Source organism: Agelaius tricolor, unplaced genomic scaffold, assembly GCF_023055355.1.
Source record: "Agelaius tricolor isolate 1412-34295 unplaced genomic scaffold, bAgeTri1.0.p SCAF_1, whole genome shotgun sequence".
In the NCBI taxonomy this organism is placed as follows: domain Eukaryota; kingdom Metazoa; phylum Chordata; class Aves; order Passeriformes; family Icteridae; genus Agelaius; species Agelaius tricolor.
The window spans coordinates 17501671-17523262 of record NW_027269261.1 but is presented as its reverse complement, the minus strand read 5'-3'; the positions used below and the strand labels follow the sequence as shown (position 1 = coordinate 17523262).

The following is a 21592-nucleotide window of genomic DNA, read 5'->3' as shown; positions in this document are numbered from 1 at the left end:
AGCTAATTATTTACACACATACAAGCAAAATATTTCCTTTCTCTGATTTTTAATTTGTGGTTTTTTGTTTGTTTTCTTAAGCTGAAGGTTTCTGGGAGCTGCAAGTGTTTCTTTTTGCTTCCCCAGGCATGGGAAGGTGGAAAGGCACTGTTTATTCCAGCAATCCTGTGGAGCTCCATGTGACTGCAGGTGACAGGAGTGAGAATGGATCCTGTGGCAGTATGAAACTCTACAGTCCAAGGAAATGCTTAAAAAGAAAATAAAAAATACCTAAATACTCAGTCTTTGCTGCAGTCTGCTCAAAAGATCATTGGCATTCATAATTACATCAGTTGTGTTGGTGAAGGACAAATAATAGCTTTTGTAAGGGAGATCTCCCTTCGGGGAGAATTATTCTGAGATCTGCAGTAAGAGCTTATCTTGAATACAGGAAGTTTGTCTTTGTTGCCAAAAAGAAAGGTCTGCCAAGCTCATTGCTATTTAAAGACTTTTAAAGGGAGATATTTGGAACAGGTTATTTAAGAGGTATCCAGCTCTTTCCCTGGACAAACTGCTGCACACCACTCAGGTGATGTTTACAAGTAGGATCTGTTTACAAGTAGGGTCTGTGAGTCAATGTTATAGGCAAAATAAACCCACAGTGAGTATCTTCGGTAGAAGGCAAAACTTTTATTAAATGAACCAGATGTCACAAGTTAACATTTGCAGATATCTCAAAGATGGGGGGTCGTATGGCAGTTGAAGGAGCAGTAGAGGAATATGCAAATTTGTCCTGGATACTGTGGAAAGCCAGGCAGCTCTGTCATAATAATTTCTTCCCATGTGTCCTAATCATGAAAATGAGTTGCATAGGATGTGCCCTGGAGAGCACTAATGGTTGTTGCACCAAAGGTGAGCCAGACAGAATTGCCATCAAGGTTTCAATCTGTTCCATACCAAACAGCAAAAATCTCACTACTGTATCATTCGGTCAGGAAAAAAACACAGTCATTTAATAACTATGCCAGACAAATTGACTATCAGAGGGTATGTGTCACTTAAGAGCCTTTGTCATCTAGTTTCTTCTTGCTTGTCTTCTCTATCATTGTCTCAACAATCATTGCTGTCTCTTCATATGTCTGAATTTTGTCATCTGAAAACTTCTCAATGGACTCCACCACCTCCACCTTCTCATAGCTCATAGAGCCAGGTAAGGCTGCTTCCCTGAACAAAAGGCCCTGTTTATCTGCTCGCTCATATTCTGTCTCTCGGAGGAGTCCTGGTTCAGTTGGGCTTATCAGACCAGAGGAAGTAACTGTCTCAGGCTCAGAGATGTCCGGGTACTTTGTGATTTGCTCAATTTTTCCTCTTGCTTTTTTCCCCCATTCAAGCACATCTTCTTTCCCCTCCTCTCTCTGTTTATCTGGGAGTTGAAACTCTTCTCTCCTTTCACAGATTTCCCCTTTCTCTTTTTCTGGTGGTTCGGCAGGTTCTGGGAGCTCTGGTATGGACTCCACATCACCACCATTCATCATCTTCCCATTGCCTGTGGAAACTGTGATCCCTCCCCCAGCAGGGATAGAGGGGGCCAAGATGCATGGTTCTTCATAGCCTTCCTCCCCTGTCACCAGTACATAACGCCCTTTGGGATGGGCTTCAGACTTAGCCTCTGGTCTCTTGTAGACTCTTATTTTCTCCCTCATAATATTACACAATTTATCAAAGGCTTTACTTATCTGGGCTCCATCAGGTACATCCTCTGGGCCTATTTCTTTTTCATCAAATTCTGATCCTTCTTGCTCAGGTTCACACCTGACTGAGCCTTCATGCCTAAACTCCATCTGATCTTGGTCAAAACTTTCCAGAGTTCTTTTGTACGTTCTTTCAGGTGAGTGACTGTCGGTTATGTCTTTTGACATCAGCTCCTTTTTCCTGGCAATTTTCTTTGTCAGGCCTTTTTGTCTGGGCTTTATACTGGCAATGTCTTGCATGGCCTGGGTGATATCTAAAGAAAATTCAAAGCAAAGGGAACAACAAACAGTGCTTGAATACAGTCACTGCAAATGCTAGAGCTGCCTCTTGCCCTCACCACTGCAGGTGGAGAGCCTTTGTATCCCGGGGGGCTAAAAGAGAGCCAGGCACCTCCACTCCTGACAATTTGGAGTATGGATAGATACTGAAAGTCATGGCAGGAGGGAGCAGCAGTGGCTGGTGGTCACAGAGCTAAGAAGCCACCCATCTACAATGGCATCACTCTGTCACTGAGCTCTTAGAACCCCCTGATTCTGATCTCCTGGGCAATCAGTAGGCACAGATCCCATGAGAGCTTAGCAGCAGCAGGAGATTAGGCAAGGTATGATTTCCGTGGCATGAGCAGATAGAGCAGAGGAGACAGGGGTTGAGACAGGGGTAATTACAAGAACAAGAGGACAGACAGATATTAACATACTTTCCCTAAGGCAGCTGTTTTGTCCCCTGCCACAATACAGTAACACACATGAAATACCATGCTCATCATGCAGGAGAAATCAGTGTTGTGTCTAGAGACAGGCCAAATCCTCAGCATGTATAAAACACCACTTTGCATGACAGTAATTATTTACAGCTGTTGAGGATCTGGCCTCAGGCATTTTGGACCCATTTAATATAAAACTGCTACAGTTCACACAGCAGTTAGAAAAATTACAGCTGCATTACAAAAACATCCCTCATACGATGGTTTGTCTCCATTCTCGAGGCAGTTTGTCATTATTAAAACCCCAGTGAGCCTTGGATTTAAGTCATCCCATATGTTAGAATGTATCACATCCATTCATTTGTTAAGAGCAGTCTTTCTCATTTAGCCCTGGCCATTTCCTTGTCAGCAGGTTTACAAGCATCCTAATTCTAATAAGCCAACATACAACACAGAGAAAACATAATTCATAGGAAAACAGGCCTCAAAAATGTCCTGTGGCACTCAACACATCTTGGTGCTCTTTGCACATCACTAAAGTGCAAACAAACTCAGAATGAGTCAACACAAAACCTGCAGCTCTTTCCACCATTTCAGATGCCTTTTGATTTTACTCTTGATTGGCCTAAGTAGTAAACTGTAGAAATTAGCAAAGAAATGCTTTTGCTTGTGGTTTTGGCCTTTGACAGCTTGTCTCAGGGACAGTTAAGGTAAGCTGAAACGGTTGCATTTTCAAGCCTGTAGTCAGGCTGTCATGACTGGTGGCCATATTAAAGACAGATGGACAAACAGCTTAAAATGCAATGATGCTTCTCCTGACATACACAGAAAAACACATCATAGGTTTACCTCTTCCCCTCGAAGCCTGAGGCTGGGCAGGTCGATAAATCTGTGTGAAGAGTGTGACTGGGGTTCCTGCTATAGCAGAGTTTAACCTGTGGAGAATATATGTGCATCCATCAGTTCTCTCCCCAACATTTCAGTGAAAGCAAGTGAAATTGTGCAAAAATAAGCACAGAGCTTAAAGAAATGTACTCCTCTGTGGTGAGGAGTCAAAAAGAATGATGAGAACCTGTTTCTTGTCTGGGGAAAATCAAGACAGCCACAGCACTTTCACAGGACTGAGGTTGGTTTCTGCCAGCAGGAGAAATGGAATACTCCAGTAGGTAAAGTACACCAGTAATTACAACATGTAGCAACAGCTTTGCATTTGGCATGGCACTTTGAAAAGATGGGAGGTTGTTAGATGGGCAAACAGTCAATCCAAGCCTACCAGAGGTCAGCAAGAACTGTAAATCCATTTTTACCATGCTGGCTGGCAAAATAGGAAATTTGGAGCAGTCCTCCTTGGAAAACATTCAAGAAGTCAGTAGTATTAAGGGTTAAAAATTAAAATTGAGAGGCAGGCCTATTGAAAAAGTTACTGTTGGCCTCCCCAGTCTACTCTGCTGGAATTTGAGATATTTTGTCCTGTCAGAGACCCTGTGTCAATATGATTTTTGGCATTGAGAATTACTCTGTTAAGGTACTTCTAACTAGAACTCAGTGTCCAAAATTAGACCCTGAAAATTAATTAAATTCCCATTCCCCACACATAGGGTGGACTATTAAGTGAGTGTTCTTCCCCTGCATCTTCTGCACAGCCCAGAGCAGTAGTTTGAGTGCTTAGGGGTCTGGCTCTGCTGCTGTGCAAGATCCTTTTGTCCACTGTGGCTGATGGTGGACATTAGGGGGAGACAGTGGTCCTCTGTAGGTTTAAGCGCAACCCAAATCCCTGCCAGTTTCTTGTATTTTTCCTCTTTCTCCCCATGCCTGAGGAATGGCTTTGCTGGGAAGAATGCTTTGCTTTACAAGGCATTTGCTTTGTTTGCACCCTCCAAAAATCAACCTGCCGGTAGTGTTGAACAAGTGTCACCAACACCCAGTCTGAGGAGAGGATGTTCAGATTGCTTTTGTGCGCTCCTGACCTCTGTACACTGATGCCAGGACAGCATATGGAAAGGAGACTGCAAGGACAGGAAAGCCCAAAATGGCTCTGACCCTTTCCTTGGCAGAAGTTTCACCAGATTTTGCATCTATTTCAATTTCTATCCCTAGATATCTACCAGTGAAAGGTGTGAAAATGCTATAGCGCTGGGTGAATCAAATGTCCTTAAACATACATTTTTCAAATGAGATAAAAGAGATCCCTGGTCCCTTTGTGAGTGCCCAGAAATCCAGCCTTACCGGCTGTCCTCATTCTCGATGATCCGTTTGTACCGTTCCAGCTCATTCTCCAGGGACTGCTGGTAGATCACCAGCTGGCGGCAGTCAGTGGTGTACTTCTCCAAGATCCTCTCAGCCTCCTCTATCCCCTTCCTAAGGTTTTCAATCTGCTCATTGTAAAGTTGAATTTCATCATCATAACTCTCCTGGGTGTTTTTAATTGCTTGCTCCAGCATGGTTGTCTGGTAAATAAAATTGGTGGTGAAAGAAGCAGCTTTGAAAAATTCACCATCCCCATATTTTAAGCATAATGAAAGGCAAGTCATTCTTTACTACAATGTGATGCTGCACTGCTGAAACACAGGAGCAATTTCACTACCTTTGTTCAGTTATTCAAAAAGCAGTAACTTATCAGAGTGGGCAGGGCCTAACAAGGACAGTAAAAGTTCTTAACTGGGAAGATGAGCTCAAGAAATACCCATTCCTCCTTCTCTGTGGTTTGCAGACAGGGAAAATAAGACCAAAAGTCACATTTTAAACAAAGAACTCTTCTATAGAATTCAATTCCTCAGGCTTTTTACTTCAGCAATAAAACCAATGAGCACATCAACCAGGAGGTGGCAAAAGTTGCCTTCCAAAAATAAAGGCTGAGTTTCAGGTGGGATATTTCACCCTGTAAATCTCCTCTCACTTTCTTCTGCTATTTTTAGCTATTTATTATAGTTATTTTGTCACTTTTTTTTCCTACTTTTCAAAGAGATGAACTCACAAAAAGTTAATGGGGGAATAAGTGAATAATGAATTCTTCAATAATTGATTTATTTCTATATGCTTCAGGCAAGATAAAAAAAAGGACTTTTAAGAGGCTAAATACTAAATATAGAAGTGATGTCCCTTGTCATTTGTTTGGTTATATAGCAGTGTATGAGTAGACAGAGACTCTTTTCTGTTCAGTGCTCATGGGGTGGGACCCATGACCTCTGGGGCACATGGCTGTCCGGTCCAGAAACAGGAAAGCAAAGAAACTTGATGACACCTTGGTCATCAGATCCAGCCTTCACCATCACAAGCTACTGTGTTACTGACCTGCACTCATAAAGCTATTTCACTCTCTTAATCTCAAGGCACAAGAATGAATGAATGAATAATCTATTTCTAAATGGGATGGGAAGATTTGATTTTGAAAGCAGCACGATTAATTCTTCAAAGACTGCCTCTCTCCACCTGCCAGCAGAAGGCTGATTTCCTCCCCTTTTTCTCTATATCGATTCACTATCTCATCCCCATATTGATTCCTGTCCATACCAGAGTGCATGTGTCCTTTCCACCAGAGCATCAGATGTGAGAAAGAGACCAAGGAAAATACACTGTCCTGACCCTAATGAAAGAAGTTATGCTCAGGAAGTTATGAGCTGCTGCTATGGCTGTCCAAAGGAGTCCAAAATCCCACCAAATGATGTTTTTGTCAATATTTCATTCCTCTGACCTGGATGGACAACTCGAGGCACAAAGGAAGCTGTACTTGGGGTCATTCTCCACCCCATCTGCTAAAAAATATTCAACTGCATGGAGGTAGAGATGCCATTGGCAACTATTCAGATCTGGTTTCTATCCACTGCAGCCTTCAGCTGCTCCTCCACCTCCTGCCACCCTCAGCCCTGCACTGCACTCATGTTTGCAGGCACTGGCTGGAGACAGAAGGTTGATTTAGGGCAGATTTGGCTGGGAGATGGGCAAGGACAACTAGTCAAAGTCTTTTTACAACTCAGGGCTTGGCAAAAAGCACATGGTTTTTCTTGCTGGTAGTGTCCAAGCACAGGAGAGATGCTGGCTAAATGCTTAGTAGTGACATGGATGAAGGCAGAAAGTCAAATGTAGCTCAATAGTCCTCTCAGTTTTGCTCCACAAACCTGTCCAGTTCTTCCCACAGCAAGCTTAGCATTGGATGTGGCAGTGATAGAAAGGATGGGGCAGAGCCCTGAGGGTTCCCCATCAGTTTTCTTGGAGCCAATTTCTAGCCAGAACTCAGCAAGTAAGAAAGTCATAGGAACCCTGTGGTACTTTTCCATTCATAATGTCCTGCTGATTCTGTCCTGTAGGAATCCAGTTGCATTGTGGAAATCTTCCCTCATTAGCCACTCTGATAAGCAAAGACAGCTTCATTGCACCTACAATACCTACAGCCCATCCTGGCCAACTAAACCTGACAATTTGTTCCATTGAGAGAATGGGAATGAAACAGTTGAAGAAAAAGATGGAAATCTAAAAGGAAAACACACCTCCAAGTCCACCAAGTTAACATAACCATGTTAAAGCCATGTTAGAGGTTTTACTGAGTGACCATAAAAAAACCAGTTCATGAGCAACATGGTTGTGTTTATGGCTAGTGATTCCAATACCTCTGTCTGGAGCTTGTATTTCTGTGCCTGTAGCTGGCAGAGGATGCTCTTGTATTCCTCCAGCTGGCTCTGCAGAACAGGGATCCTCCTCTCTGCTATCAGTTTTTCCTAGTTGGAAGAAAACAATGTATGTACAGGAAATTATGTTTCACTCCTAAAAAGAGCCAAAAGAAATTGCACTACTGGAAATAAACTGTAAAGACAAATAGAAAATGGCAAAAGACAGATAAAAGATGGGGATTGAACCTCAAGCCAAATTCTATTGAACGGTAGCACGGCTTTAAGAATAAAGATATCAGATAGCAGGTCTGTAACAGTACAGCTTAGACCCTGTAAACCTGTTCACATCTTCTTCCAAATAATGAACATTCCTGCCATAGCCACTCATATTGGTGGAAATCACCAAGTTATCATCTAGTCTGTATAAATTAATTTCATTTAAATTTTCACCACATCTCAACCCTTCAGGATAAGATTTCCTTTCTCTTAAAATATTCATATATCCTGCCTGCTCCTCCTCCGAGAAGAAGCACAACTACTTCAAATATCTCTGTACCACACATTTTTGGGACTAATATATATGCTGGAGTGCACCTGACAAAGCTAACCTCTCTTTCCTCATTGATACAGTTTTTCAAAGCTACAGTAAATTTTTTTCTCCCATGTTCACTACTCAGTACTTACACATTGTTTTGACAGTTTTCAACTAACCTTGGAGTAGAAGTTAAAAGATCTGGGACACTTTAGGTGTAAACATCTTTTTCTTACTTAGAGCTGCATATACTTCCCAACAGCAATACTTGCCTCACATATGCCAGTGGTTATTGGGGACACACGAGGAGTTGTCTGGATGATCTGCTGCAAGACATTGACATAGGTCTGGATTTCCATGAGGTTCTGTGATAAGGTAAAAACATTTTCATTAGAAAATGCCATAGTAAGGTAGACATTTCCATGTACTCCTGGGGCTTATTTTTAGATATGTAATGCTTTTAGCCCATAAAAGTCCAATTCATGTTCAGGCTTTTGTTTGGAATGCAACTTACAACTGCTTTTGAGTGCAGGAGTGCTAGCAGTTTCATCATACTGAGGATATATCACAGACTTTTGGATAAGGACTATACAGTTCATAGTTTTAATTGAAGATTCCATTCCATTTCCAATTTCGTAAGAGATTTTCAAAATAAGAATCACAAATATCTTTGCATGTGGCACGAAAAAAATATTAACTTTTTTCAAAAGCAGCAAAGACGGGACAGTGGCCTGATCCCAAGACCCACAGTTCTCCCAGGAAGAAGGCAACAAATGTTAAAGTCAGCTGCAATGGAATCATACTTCCACAGGCATATGCCTGCTCATTAACTGGAGTGTCCTTTCCCAAAAAATTGGATGATGAAAGCAACAGCTTCCTTAGAATGAAATATAAGACAGCTGGACCAGCACTTTGGGTTGAACCATGACACCAGGTTGACAAATTCAAGACTCTGCTACAGCTGTAGTTACTGGACCCTGAGAAGCATGTTTGGGTGCTGGAAACCATCCGGTTGTTGCGCCCACTGAAAATAAATAGTGCTATATGCACCTACCAAAACATAAATGCAACTTGCTTTAATTTGCCACCATTTGATCATGGAGAAGGGCAAAGTTCCACATCTACCTCTACAAGGAAAACAGCAATTTTAGCCAGTTACCTTCTTGTATCTGTCCTTTGTAGCATTGATGTCATCCTGCAGGAACTGGGACTCAATTTGCAGCTCCAGGTTGCACAGCAAGGCTTCATCAGCTTCCTGCAATGCAGAGACACATGGCATGGCGGTATGTATGACTGGGGTGCCAAACCCACAGCAGGCCCACAGGTACTGCATGAGTCACTGTGCACATGGAGCAGCCTGCCTGAAGTGTAAGAGCCTACTGTAACATACAACAGTGTCATGAAAACAACCAACAGGAGCCATGTTACTCACCATGCCCTGCACAAATGTAATTTACAGTAGAGTTTGGCACTGGCACTGTCAAAATAATGCTGGGAGCCAAGTAGTAGATGTTTGAAATACCAGATTTTGATATTAAAATCTTGAAATGGTGGATGAATCTTAAACAAATGACATCAGCAGACTAAGGCATTGATTTCTCTAGTGTCATGACAAGATCTGAGGTGTCCTGATGACTTTTTAAGATCCCTAGTAAAGAAGTCCTTCTAAAAACCCAGGATGGTCTGCAGTATTTGAACTCTCTTTGGTACGTTCTCAAATACTACAAATGTTTGCCAATTTGGAGCCATTTCTGGAAATAAAAATGACATTTGACCAAGTTTAGAAAAAATCACTTTGCTGCACAAGTTTATAATACTTTGGAATTTGCAAAGACAAAAGTTCCTAACCTCCAATTAGTTCAAAGAGCAAACCATATGACTAGAAACCATGATCTGAGTATACAGGTATGAGTGGCACTGATATTTAAATCTAATGAAATCTCCATTTCTGTTCAAAGGCTTAATTTAGATTTTTCCTATGTTCTGTTATTTAACAAAAACCAGGGAATTTAAGGTAATTTCTCTGGAACTTGGTAATATATTTTATAAGTATGTGAGAGTAGTGATACATTTTATTTTTCTATTTAATACATTTTTTCTTTAATTTTTGAGAAAGCATCTTAAAACATTTTAACTGAATCTTCCTTGCAACTCTATAAAACTTGCCGGTTCCTCCACCAGTTTGCAATTTGCCTCAAGAAAGTCCTGCTTTGTGCATTTAGCTCAAAGAATAAAAAAAGAAGTCTTTGAAGGCACCTCTTTCAAAATACCCATGTGCCATTATCAGCTGTAAAAATACCTCTGTGAGCGAATCACAGGTTGCAAACAAACCATTGAGATCTGTGGGTGCAGCACATGACTGGTAGAAGAGGATTTTTCCTTTTGCATGCATACAGCACGCGCTGTTCAAAAAATGTGTAGATGTTGGCTGTCTTATTGTGCTGCTAAACCTCCCAGGCACAGAACTCTCCAGCAGGCTCTGCTTTGTGATCCAGGGGCTGATTCAGACACATCCAGCCCAGCACATTCAGAGCCAACCATCAGGAATGCCTGCTGCTTTTCTGCACTCCTCTCTCGTCCTATTGAGAGGAAGATCAGCAGGACAATGGCCATGTTGGGAGGTTTGGGAGGGAGCCAAAAAAAGCCCCCAGGCCCTTAGATAATGCCTATAAGCAAATATTTTTGCATGCGATAAAAAAAAGCAGGTTTTGGCTTTCCAAATGTTCCCCCAAAGGGGAAAAATACTTCTGCTTTTATTCCATGCTTTCAAAGAGACCAGCTTCCTCGATGGAGTTGTGTATCAGAACAGTGCAGTGTCTACACATTTTCTTTTGAACTTTGCAATATTTGCTAATCACTCGACTTATGAAAAGCCATTCTGCTTTATGTTATGATTCCAGAACACTGGTCCATGTGCTGAAGCAATATTTTCATTACCAGGGAAGAGAAATTCTTTAGATCTCTCCAGAACCAGTATTTTCCCAGCTGTCAGATAAAGAATGAATTTGCACCTGCGCATGCAGGTTTTCAGGCCACATCTTGGGTCCTGTACAGAAAACCATCTGTATTCCCTCCAGCACTTGGTGCTCCCAGTGCAAGGACCTGCTGCAACAGGGGTGTCCAGGGACATCCTGGGATAATAAACACCCTTGTGCCTCAAGATTTTGTGAACTGTGCCAACTGTGCCTAGGGTTGGTGAATCAATTCAATTTTCTTTAGCGGCAGATTCATTGAGAGGAACTGTGAAGACAGACTTACCAGCTCCAACAACCCCTTACAAAAGAGTTACCTTCACAACATTTTTTAAGGGTTTGCAAGTTGTTCAAGAACAGAGTATTCCGGAAAACAGAACTGATGCGGGATGTCAAGAGCTCACTGGAGACAGAAAATGCACTTTCTGTCTTTTCTTAATATAAAACATGTCCTTAATATAAAACATTGATATGACAATGCTCCAGCAGATCAGGTCCAGCCATTCGTACAAAGGAAATAAAAAAATAATCTCTATTTAGTCCACCTTTAATTTTTTTCCAATACAGAAGATGAATGATAGCCTGTGCAAAGTAGAACTGGGGAAAGTTATTATGTTCTTCACCCAGATGAAGGCTAGCAGCAAGAGAGGATGAATCAAGATTTTTCAGTTTCACAGACCTGGTTTGGAAACTTTCAAAATACTTCAGCCAACTTTTGTCTTTCTCTGAGCTTTGTGTTATATTAAATGTTGTTATTTTTATTATTGCTTTTCCCATGGTATTTAAGAACTATATTGATGTAAAAGGAACAAACCAAGGGGAGTGGCAGTGTCTCTCTTGTTTGGAAACCTAATGGGAAGCTGAGGGTCTGTCCTGGGAAGGGCTGACCATATCCTGCAAGGGACTAAGGAGCTTTGAGACATTCCAGGCTTCAAAACATGGACTTAATCAGCAATTTTTCACGGCATGGTTATCACTAGTGACTGTATTTTAATACTGTAGCTATGTTTAAAAAGTGTGGGGAAAAGGTACGCACATGCCGAGGCTCAGACACTTACATAGGGAGGGGGAGGATGGAGAAGGGCATAATGACAAGAAATGCCTTGCTCTGACATTTTATCTTCCTACTGCTTCTTCAAAGCAGCTCGCTGTAGTAAATGAAACCAAAGGAAAAAATAGTACACCTTTCCCCTGACATTTTCCCATACTCACTTTATTCAGGTGCTCCAGGGTTTCTTTTAGCCTCTGCTGATATTCACGTTCATTTCTATACCTACAAGTAGAGAAAAGGAGATAGAGTTCAGTGGTTCATCCCTCTGCAAACTGCATTTTTCTCTGCACTGTCATGCACAAGATATGCTTCACGCTAAAGGAGAATATGAATCTTGAAAGGGCCCAAAAGATTTATTCATGGGTTAGCATTAATTATTTTTTGGTCCCAGATGCTGAGGGTAATCTCAGAATTGCCTAAATTCTTGTCTTCAGCTTACATAACAGAATACAATGAAATGCCATATATTTGCTATCACTTTTTTACAGAATGTTCAAGAATAGATTATCTACAATAAAAACATATGCCATTGGTGTTGAACTATAGTGACAGCCATTCAGCAGTGATTACTCTGTGAGGATTTTCTACAATGGCACATGAACATTTAATTACATTGTTCTTGGTTTTCTATTATACCTGTTGTTGTTCAATAAGCACTTTAATGACAGACACATTAAACATAATGATTGCAATTTTACATATTGACCATGTAGGAAAGATGTTGGATTAGGATGCTTAGATGGATCAAGCTTTGTGTCCCCTTTAATGGTAATTTGTATACTAGCTTGGTCAAAACAACAAGTGAGCCTTAGTAAGGACTGCATTTAACCAACTATTCTTATGCTTTTATAAAGCACCCGCAGGTGCATGAAGTGCATGTTTCTGGTGCTGAGATGGATGTATAATGTGTTTATGTTTGGTTTGAGGAAATATAGCACATATTCTTTAAGAATTAGGGCTCCACATTTGTATGTAAATAGAATTATCTTCTAGAAATTCTTTTTAGCCACAGAGCACAAAACTTAGTTGTTGATTATTGTAATTTATTCCCTTCCTTAAGTAAACCTCATATTAAATGTTCAACAGTAGATGTGGCTTAATGGGACTCCATTAAAAACAAACGAACAAAGAAACAAACAAAAAAGCCCCTCAAAAACCACCAGCCAGAAGCAACTTTGGCAATGAGACTTTGCCATCAGTACTGAACAAGTGACTTATCAAACTCCAACAGCAGCAGAAATACAGTCTTAACCCTTTAAGTTTAACACTTTACTTTTCCTAAATAATAGATGTAGAAAGATATGAAAAAGCTATCATTATCTTACTTTCTACAAGAAACACTCTGGTAGGTGACAAGTCAGTTCTGGTGATTAGGATCCTTCATTTGCAATAGAAGCAATGGACACCAGTACAAGCCAAAATTCAGAACTGAACATAAGTTCCTGTCTGTCTTCTAAAATCATTGATCCAGCCCATATGTGCTGGTGATTTCAAAGGGCTTTGCTTCAGTCAACGGGGAACTTGACAGCTCCTAGACTGAGCACATCAAGGATCAAGTTATAATGATCATGTCAACCTCAGTTCTTCCTTTTGTCTCCTGAAGGACGAACAACCAACATTATTCTCATCTCTTTCAACACATACTGGAAAGCTGAGTGGATGATGTCACTCACAAACTGACCAGGACCACAAAGGAAGAACTTGGCAGAACAAGGAAATGGATTTAACCTGGTGCTCTGGTTTACAAAGTTCTTCTGAAATCCCATATTAGCAGGGTTGCTCACTGGTCTGTTTTAAATTCTTACATGAACAGCAAAGAACCAAGTGAAAATGATGAGGTTTTATTTCATTATTATTCCAACAAATTGCTGATAAAACAATGTCCTTTTTTGCCAATTAGTACTAACATCAGTTTCACTTCCAAAACTAGAATATTTTTCAGCTTCAGAAGTGAAACTGCCTTTGTTTCAGGTGTTTACCAAGTAACTCAATTCCAGCCAGTTTTCTATTTATTTAAAAAAATATTTGTGTGCATTTGACAGTAAACAGTTTCCTAACTTTGATATTTTCTGATAGCTGGGCAAGAATGAAGCATATTGTGGCATCTTGTGACAATCAAATACACAGTTACAATAAAAGGCTGGTTTTCCACTCACAGTAATATACAACCATCTAAAGGATTCAGTGTCTAAACCTCAGCCCTAATGTAATTCAGATGTCCCTCATTGCTAGATCCTCACTCAAAAGATTTTTCAGTTACTAAAATATTCAGCTACATTTTCCTTTACTCTCAAATAACCCAAATATATGCTGTGCCACACAGCTGTAAATCCACTTGGCAGCTTGAGAGAGTTAGTATTGCATGATTATCCTTTGAAGAAGAATTTCTTTCAAGTGAAATCAAGTTAAATCTTTTCCAGAAGATCAGTGCAAAAGTGCTGTGGATCTCTTTGAAATGCTTCAGAGACCTCAGGATGCCTCTGTGCCTGCTGAAATGTATTTGTAAGCGCAATGGCTGACAAGTCACAACCCTGTTATGCTTCAAAGTTGATTTTGATGTTTAGTAATTAGCTAGTCATGTCCAAAAATTTTTTCATTAGATGGTTGCTGGTCAGACATTCCTGGAGCTTAAGAGATATTAAGTTAATTTGCTTCATTAAAAAAAAAAGGAAAAAAATTAAAAAAAAAAAATTTTTAAAAAATTTAAAAAATTTAACAAAACATGAACCTCCTCATCTAGTCAGGTAGCATTAGGTCGGCGACAAATGTTTTTGGACTGTTGAAAGAAAAGGGATGTTAACTGGCTTGGGTTGTTTGGGTTTTTTTGCATAGGGGAAAAGAGAGGGGAGTAAGCTGCCAGGCCAAGCAGATCTGAGGATTAAAGATTTCAATCACCTCTTTTTTTTGGACTCTGCCTCCACTGCAGTGCAAGGGCTCACTCCCCTCCAAAGAGGAAACAGTAACAGTCCATCCCAGCAATGCACGATGGCCAGATACTCAATTTGGTGTCAAAGCTGAGCCTTTCATCTGAAGGAAAATGTTGAATCTGTTGAATCCTACTGAAAGGTAGTAGCACCTCTTGGCTACTACCTTTGTAATTTTCTCTTTCCCTGATGCACTTCACTAACCTTTTCTCAACAGACAGCAGCAATTTGGGTGCCAAGGACAGCACAGACTATGAAAGAGAGGTCCTACAAGGATGATGGACAGGCCAGTAATATTTGTCATCCAGAGTCATACCCTGAATGCTCAGATGAGCCCAGGAGGGTTGTGTTTTGCTGATTTATGAACGGATTCTACCTGTGTTATCAAGAAGCCACTGCTGAGCAGGTGACAGCCACAGGACAATATGCTTGCAGATTGTGGAGAGTGTGGAGGGCAGGCAAATGATCCTCATCTTAGCTGCAGCAGAATAAAGTCCTTCCTATCACTAGAGAAACAGCAGCAGTGACAAGAAAATCCCTGCAGACAGGGCTGGAAGGCAGCTTTGCCAGTGGAGTCCCCATATCCTAGCTATTGTGTTTACCACTTTTCATTTTCTCACACGTGTTGGGTCTCTACTGTGGCCCCAAAGGGTGTTAGCTCATCAGAGTATCACCACACAGCAATCTTTTTCTGGAGAACACTGTGCCAATTACTTTGTCCAGGGAACCATATTGCATGTTCAAAATTCACTGCATTAGCAGTGCACAAATTTTTTAAATAAACAATTGATTAGCAAGACTTTTAATTTCTGAAGTCCATTAATCCTGTTCAGTCAAGGCCACTAAAATCTGGATTCCAGCATCTTCCCCAATATCATGGAGAGAGAAATACCATTCTGTCCCACAGCCAGATGCAATGTTGCTACAATGGTGCTGGTCAATAAAGGTAGCATAATTAGAATTAGTTTTTTTATGAGTTGCATCCAGACTATTCCCAGCATTGATTTTTTTTTTTTTTTTTGCAACTTCAAGAGAAAGAATTCTTCCTGGTACAGAACTGAACTATTCATGTTAATGAGAAAAGCTATGAAATGTGACCATAGAGGACTTTAAAATAAATTTTAATGTAAGTTCTACTTTTTAATGGTTTATGAACACTTAATTGCACAGACCCAGTAGTCTTTGGCCCTACTCTGTCTAAATGCAACTTTAAAAGGCCTATTTATATAAATGTAGCTTAAAAGGTTTACTTAGATATAAATCTGTTTCCCCAATAGTGAAGGTGAGTGAAAGAATGGGTTGTAAGAGTCAAAATTCTTTGCATTAGTGAAGGACAGAGACATTTGTCAATTAATTGATTCAAAATACTCCCTCTAAGAGATTTTGTTAATCCCAGTGCACCAAAAGCTTTATGGTTCAAGTTGCAGCAAGAAACCTGCAGTGCCTGTTGCCAACGGAATGCAGACTCAGGGGGGAGAGCAGGTCTTCAGCACAGGAATGTTTCTGGTTTCAGCAGCCCCTAATAGGGCACAGAAGATTATTCCTCCCATACTTTGTTTAGGGAGCTTTGTTTATAACTTCCAGGAACTGAAATCAGAACCATCAGATGGCAGAGCACATGTTAACAGAGCAGTGGCATTGTTTTAAAACCTGCTACTCAAAACAATCCCAAGTTTTTCAGACACTGAAGAAATGTTCATGTCTCCTTTCTAGACAAATTCAGCAGCTCCCAATAAAAAAAAAAAAAAAAACTCACCAAAATTCACTTGTTGATGTAAACCAATTGGTGCGATTTGGTTAAAAAGCAGCCACTGTCTTTCCATTGTCATGGCCCTGTTTATCTTTAATTTTTAAATTGTAATTTTTGGCTTGAATTTAGCCAAAGTTTCCTTCTTACTTTTGTTTACAGCTGCTGAGTGAGCATCCCACGATTGTACAAGTACCACCCATTTTTTCTAGGAAGCCACTAACTACCCCTTTAGCAGGTCCTAAATCTTACTTTCTGAAAGTACAGCCCTTTTTCTGGGTGTTGTCTCCTCCTCTGGATTTTCAATGCCCTGTATTATTCCCCACCTATTTACAGTTTGCTTAGAGCAGCTTTAATAAAAGCAAATTACTTTGTGTCACATTACAATCCTGTACTATTCACATAGATTTTTAACTAATATGCAGCTAGAAAATTAAGTACTGAGTGTAGTCAAATACTCATGGGCACTGTGTAATAAAAACCAAGTACCAGAGTCAACACCTAAATTACAGCATTGTCTCATAGTTGAATTTCCTGCTCATAAATATTGGAATACAGTTCTGCCTAATCAGGTGCTTATTACCCACTGGCATGGAGTCAGGACATTGTGGACATCTGACCACCGGCAGCAATAAGCCTCAGTGCACCTGGATGGGCTATTGTCTCCGGTCAGATGAAAAAGAGAAATCAGGGCTTGGCATTTCTATAGGTATGCTGTAGATCACAGCCCCCATGTGGCTGTTCATTTGGCAGTGTGCCAAATTTTCATGGGTGAAGTAGTAGATAGACATTTTGGGGGTAAAAAATCCCTAAGTAACAGGAGGATTAAACTCTTTTGTCCTATGAGCAATGCTCACCAACTCTTGTGTAATTAAGCCATGTAACCAAAATTGCCTGTTGCTGGAGGGAAGGCACTCATCTCCATCAGCATGTGAGGCTCCTGCTCTTTGATTTATGGTGGCATAGAAGTTAAAGAGATGAAATTAGAGGAAGCCTATTCTTATTCTTTTAGTGGCATGAGATGGAAATACAAGATGCAAAGAAGAAAAAGAGGGCAAATTTTACACACCAGGAAAAGAATTATCTCCTTTCTTTTCATGACAAATCACAGATATGGTTGGCACAGATTGGCTCAGGTGCTTCATAGTGGCTGTAAAGAAGAATTTCTCAGAGACATCCTGCGTATTTCAGGAGATGTTTGGCATTGTGTAACTCTGGGCTGCTCAGACACAAGACTTGCTTTGAGGCACCTTGTAGTCAAATAGGGTTATTTTGTCTTTGCAGCTCAGAGCACAGTTCTCCTAAGCCTAATGAACAACAGCAGCTGACATGTGCCAGGGCTGCTGCTATGGAATGGAGAGGGCGTTTTCCCATCTAGGAGAAGTGAGACCATAAAATGCAGAGCTTCAGATCCCTAAGTCCTGATACCTTACTTTTCACCTTACATGGGCTTACATGGGCTTACATACCGTCCTTCTTGATAAATCTGATGCACACAGAAAGGCATCACCCACACACAAGAAGTAGCTGGTGACACCAAACCCATCCTTATTACAAGAATTAACTATGGAAATAACACCATTCATCTTCCATGGATTGTAAGCCTTACTTGTTGCAGTACTCATCGAGCATGCGCTGGGCATCCTTCTCCTCCCGCTCCAGCTTGGCTCGGTCAGAAGCCAGCTCCCTCATTCGTTGCCGGTTGAACTCAATCTGCCCAGCAAAGGCTTCATCCAAGCCCACCAGCTCATCCATGCGCTGGAAGGTCTCCAGCTGCTTGCGCAGGATGGTGTTGCGCTGTTCCAGCACACGCGCCCGGTTGATGTAGCTCGCAAAGCGCTCGTTGAGCTCCTGCAGGTTCTCCAAGCCCCGGGCTTGGGCCAAACTGTCGAATTCTGGGGAGCCTCGTAGCTCATCATAGGCATCTGACCGCTCGTACTTCTCCTTGCGTACCTCACGGAGGAAGCTGCTCCTGTACATGGCTTCAGAGGGGCTGTGCAGTGCCGGGGTCCCCTCTTGTGTGCCTGCCTGTCTCTCCAGTTTGGATCTGAATTACGTCTGGGGGGTTTGGGGAAGAAGAACTGAACATAATCCCCCCCCTCCCAGATGATTAGGACTTGTCTCCAGGGTGGTTTGTGGCACTAAAGGCATCATCTGCGGGAGTGAACTAAATAAATCCCAATGGCCCCGCCTTGGAGCTGCCCATCCAGGAGTCAGCAGTTTGGAGGAGCGGTGGGTACAGAAGGGCTAGGGGCTTTTCTTTTTAAGCATTGGAATCGTGGACAGCCAGGATAAAAGAGAGCAACGTCCAGCTTTCACCCGGTGGATTAAAGCATTATCCATGGAAAACAAAACAACTGCTTTGCAGTTTTAAAGGCTGAGCTCAAAGCCTTTCATGGCTGTGCTGGGGGGAGAGCTTTGTCCCATGGGGGTGTCCCCAGGGCTGTGCACAGAAGCCTTCTGCTGAGAGAGGATTTTGGTGTGAGTGGATGGCAGCCCTTGATTTTTGTTATTTGACAGTTTTGTTATCATTTAGAATGATGGGATAGTATTTAAAAATTAATATGACTCCATCTCCATGGGCAAGATTTGGTCATTTGGTTCTCACTTCAGGCTTCATGTCAGGTTTTTCTGCAGGTTAATTCTACCTGGCATGAGAAGCACCCAAGCAGCAGTGGTACTAAAACCTCTGGCTTAACAAAGCCTCTTTGGGAAGCCACTTTCTTTGGGTATAGCCAAAAACCATGTCACCTCATGACTTGGTGGACTTTCCATATTATCCCAGGGGGAGCCACCATTCTTCCTTCACTTCCACTGTAATGGAGTCTTGTGTGCTGCCATTCCCTAAGAGGCTTTAATTTCCCCTCGATGCATCTCCTCTAGTATTTTTTTCCTGTCTTTCATTTTGAAAAATCCTGTTTCGTGGATGTGTTCTTCCCTAATCTACTGTCTGCCCAGACAGAAAGCCCAACACCAAGCCACTCCAATGTTGAGATCTCTGTTAATAATTCATATGAAAGTCAATTTCACTTCTTAATGGTCATAACTTAAATGAATACTTAAATCTCATGTATTTTGAAGCCCAACAGATCTCAAGGCACTGATGGCAAGTACAGAGGTGAAGAAAGAAGTGGGTGCTCAGGTGACTCAAAAAGTTCAACTTCAAAAAGAAAGTTTGGCTTCTCTGCTACTAAATCTGAATCAAAAGGGGGAAATGTTCATTAGACATTTCCTATATATTTCTTATTTTGCTTCAGATTATTTGGAAGTGCCATGGGGAAAGATCAATGATGTCTCAGAAAATTTAATTAGGCTGTGCACACAGATTGTGCAGTTCCATAGTCTGTTTCCAAGGTATATAAATAGCAAAACAGAGATAGACCTTTCAGAAATGTCTGGGATCTTTATGAACCAGTGAACGTGAAACCACTGATTTCCATGCTGCACAAACATATCAGCATTTGCAGCTCTTTGGCAGGAGCAGCCTGCTTACCCCAACAATGTAGCTGAGCTTTTAACAAAGTTAGTCTTTCAGAAGAGATCAGAAAGTAGATTCTGCTGAATTGTGGGTGGTGTATTTTCATGGCAAGAGTTTTTATGGCTTTAGACAGCCTTTCAATAAAGTAATAGCCCATGTAAGTGCTATTCCATCTCTCTCTCAGTGGCTGGAAGAAGCACTGACTCCATGCTGATCCTAACTCCTTAGTAAGCGGACAGGCCCTTCAGTGACTCACCATGTCCCTAACCGCAGTGGTCTGGCTGCAGGGGAACCCTTGCAGTCCCAGTTTTTGTTATTGAAATTTATCCCACGCTTTCTACTGGGAAAATCTGGGTTTGGTATAGCATACTTTGCTATTACATGCATGTCTTTAAGGTGAGATCCCTGATTCCAAGACCTCTTGGGCAGTTTCTGTTGTTGACTTGCTATAGACGCAGCTTTACCAGGGCCAAGGCAAGCTTACATGACTCAGGCTCTGTGTTAGTGACTTTTTGAGATGGAGGTGAGTTAAGGAGTCACCCTGGCCTCTAGACAGCTTGTGAACATGCAAATCATAGAAATTATAAAATGGTAAAGTCTGGAAAAGGCCTCTAAGAACCCAGCACTGCCATGTTCAATACTAAACCATCTCCCCAGCTGTCACATCCACAAGTTTTTTAACATTTCCAGGTATGGTGATTCCACCACTTCCCTGGGCAGCCGATTCCAATGCTTGATAACCATTCCAGCAAAAATTTTTTCCTAATATCCAATCTAACCCTCCCCTACCACAACTCAAGGCCATTTCCTCTCATCCTGTTACTTGTTACTTGGGAGAAAAGACAAACCCCACCTCACTACATCCTCTTTCATACAGTTGTAGAGAGAGATAAGGTCTTCCGCAGACCTCTTTTCTCCAGACTAAACACACCCAGCTCCCTCAGCTCCCCCTCATCAGACTTGTGCTGCAGACCCTGCAGCACCTCCATGTCCTTCTTGTAGCAGGAAGCCCAAAACTGAACACAAATGCAGCAAATCAGAATAAGATAGCCTAAAAGGAAAACCAGTTTGGAACAAACTTCAGCTGTTACTCTTTTCAGTATAAACAAGAAGGAGCATACAGAAACAATTTGCACTTTCCCACTTTGTCCCCAGATTATGCGTGACTTCTTCCAATAACAAAGTCTGAAAGCTGGTTCTTTGCTGTTGAAATGCACTATATGATATATCACCATCAACCCAGAATGGGTGTTTACTTACACAGCTCAATAAATCTCTGGTACAAGCGGGTGGTTTTTTTCTTCTTTAATTGTTTGTATTGCTATAAATCACTTTGCAACCTAACTTGGCTAAATCCCTAATGCACAACATGAGTATATTTTGGCAGTGCCAAAAACCTGCTTGTACTCCTTACTGCTTGGCTAGGTCAACACAAGTTTCTCAAATGAAACAAAAATGCATAAAATACATTTAAAAATGTCACAATCCAAAGGAACTCTATCTTTCTGATAAGAACTAGTCCAGTCCCAGCTGTGCTTGTCCACATTTTGCTGGCCATTGTTGTGGGGCAACCTTGGAGCTCCTGTACTCTCTCCCTGTCCTGGGAACTTCCAGCTCTGTTTCTTTTCTCATAGCAAAAACCTTTTCTACATTGGGTTAAGACAGGGTAAGAGTCATATAGATCCCCCAAGGCAGTGGGCTCAGAGTTTTCAAATTAATCCTACAAGTTGAGTGCTTTCTCAATAATAATATGACAGTTTGTTGGTGCAACTGTTACTATAAAATGATCCTATCTACTGGTACAGCCCAGCTGAGGCACTCAATTCACCCTTGCTGTCTTTTCATGTTAT

General features: G+C 41.4%; 1 protein-coding gene across 1 annotated transcript; it reads right to left on the bottom strand.

The window, feature by feature from the left end:
* Nucleotides 1-1037: 1037 nt before the first annotated feature.
* BFSP1 (beaded filament structural protein 1) lies at nt 1038-18244 on the bottom strand. Its single transcript, XM_071424143.1, has 8 exons — nt 17874-18244; nt 11755-11815; nt 8730-8825; nt 7843-7935; nt 7039-7146; nt 4661-4881; nt 3284-3369; nt 1038-1984 (listed from the first exon to the last, which is right to left on the bottom strand). The coding sequence occupies exons 1-8, from the start codon at nt 18242-18244 to the stop codon at nt 1038-1040; spliced, it is 1983 nt and encodes a 660-aa protein (XP_071280244.1).
* Between the last annotated feature and the right edge of the window lie 3348 nt (nt 18245-21592).

Coding starts and splice junctions, on each gene's coding strand:
- BFSP1 (XM_071424143.1), bottom strand. CDS start 18,244: ATGTACAGGAGCAGCTTCCTCCGTGAGGTACGCAAGGAGAAGTACGAG. Junction 11,816..17,873: donor CTCGATGAGTACTGCAACAA/GTAAGGCTTACA, acceptor CTCTACTTGTAG/GTATAGAAATGAACGTGAAT. Junction 7,147..7,842: donor TAACCACTGGCATATGTGAG/GCAAGTATTGCT, acceptor TCTTCCAACTAG/GAAAAACTGATAGCAGAGAG.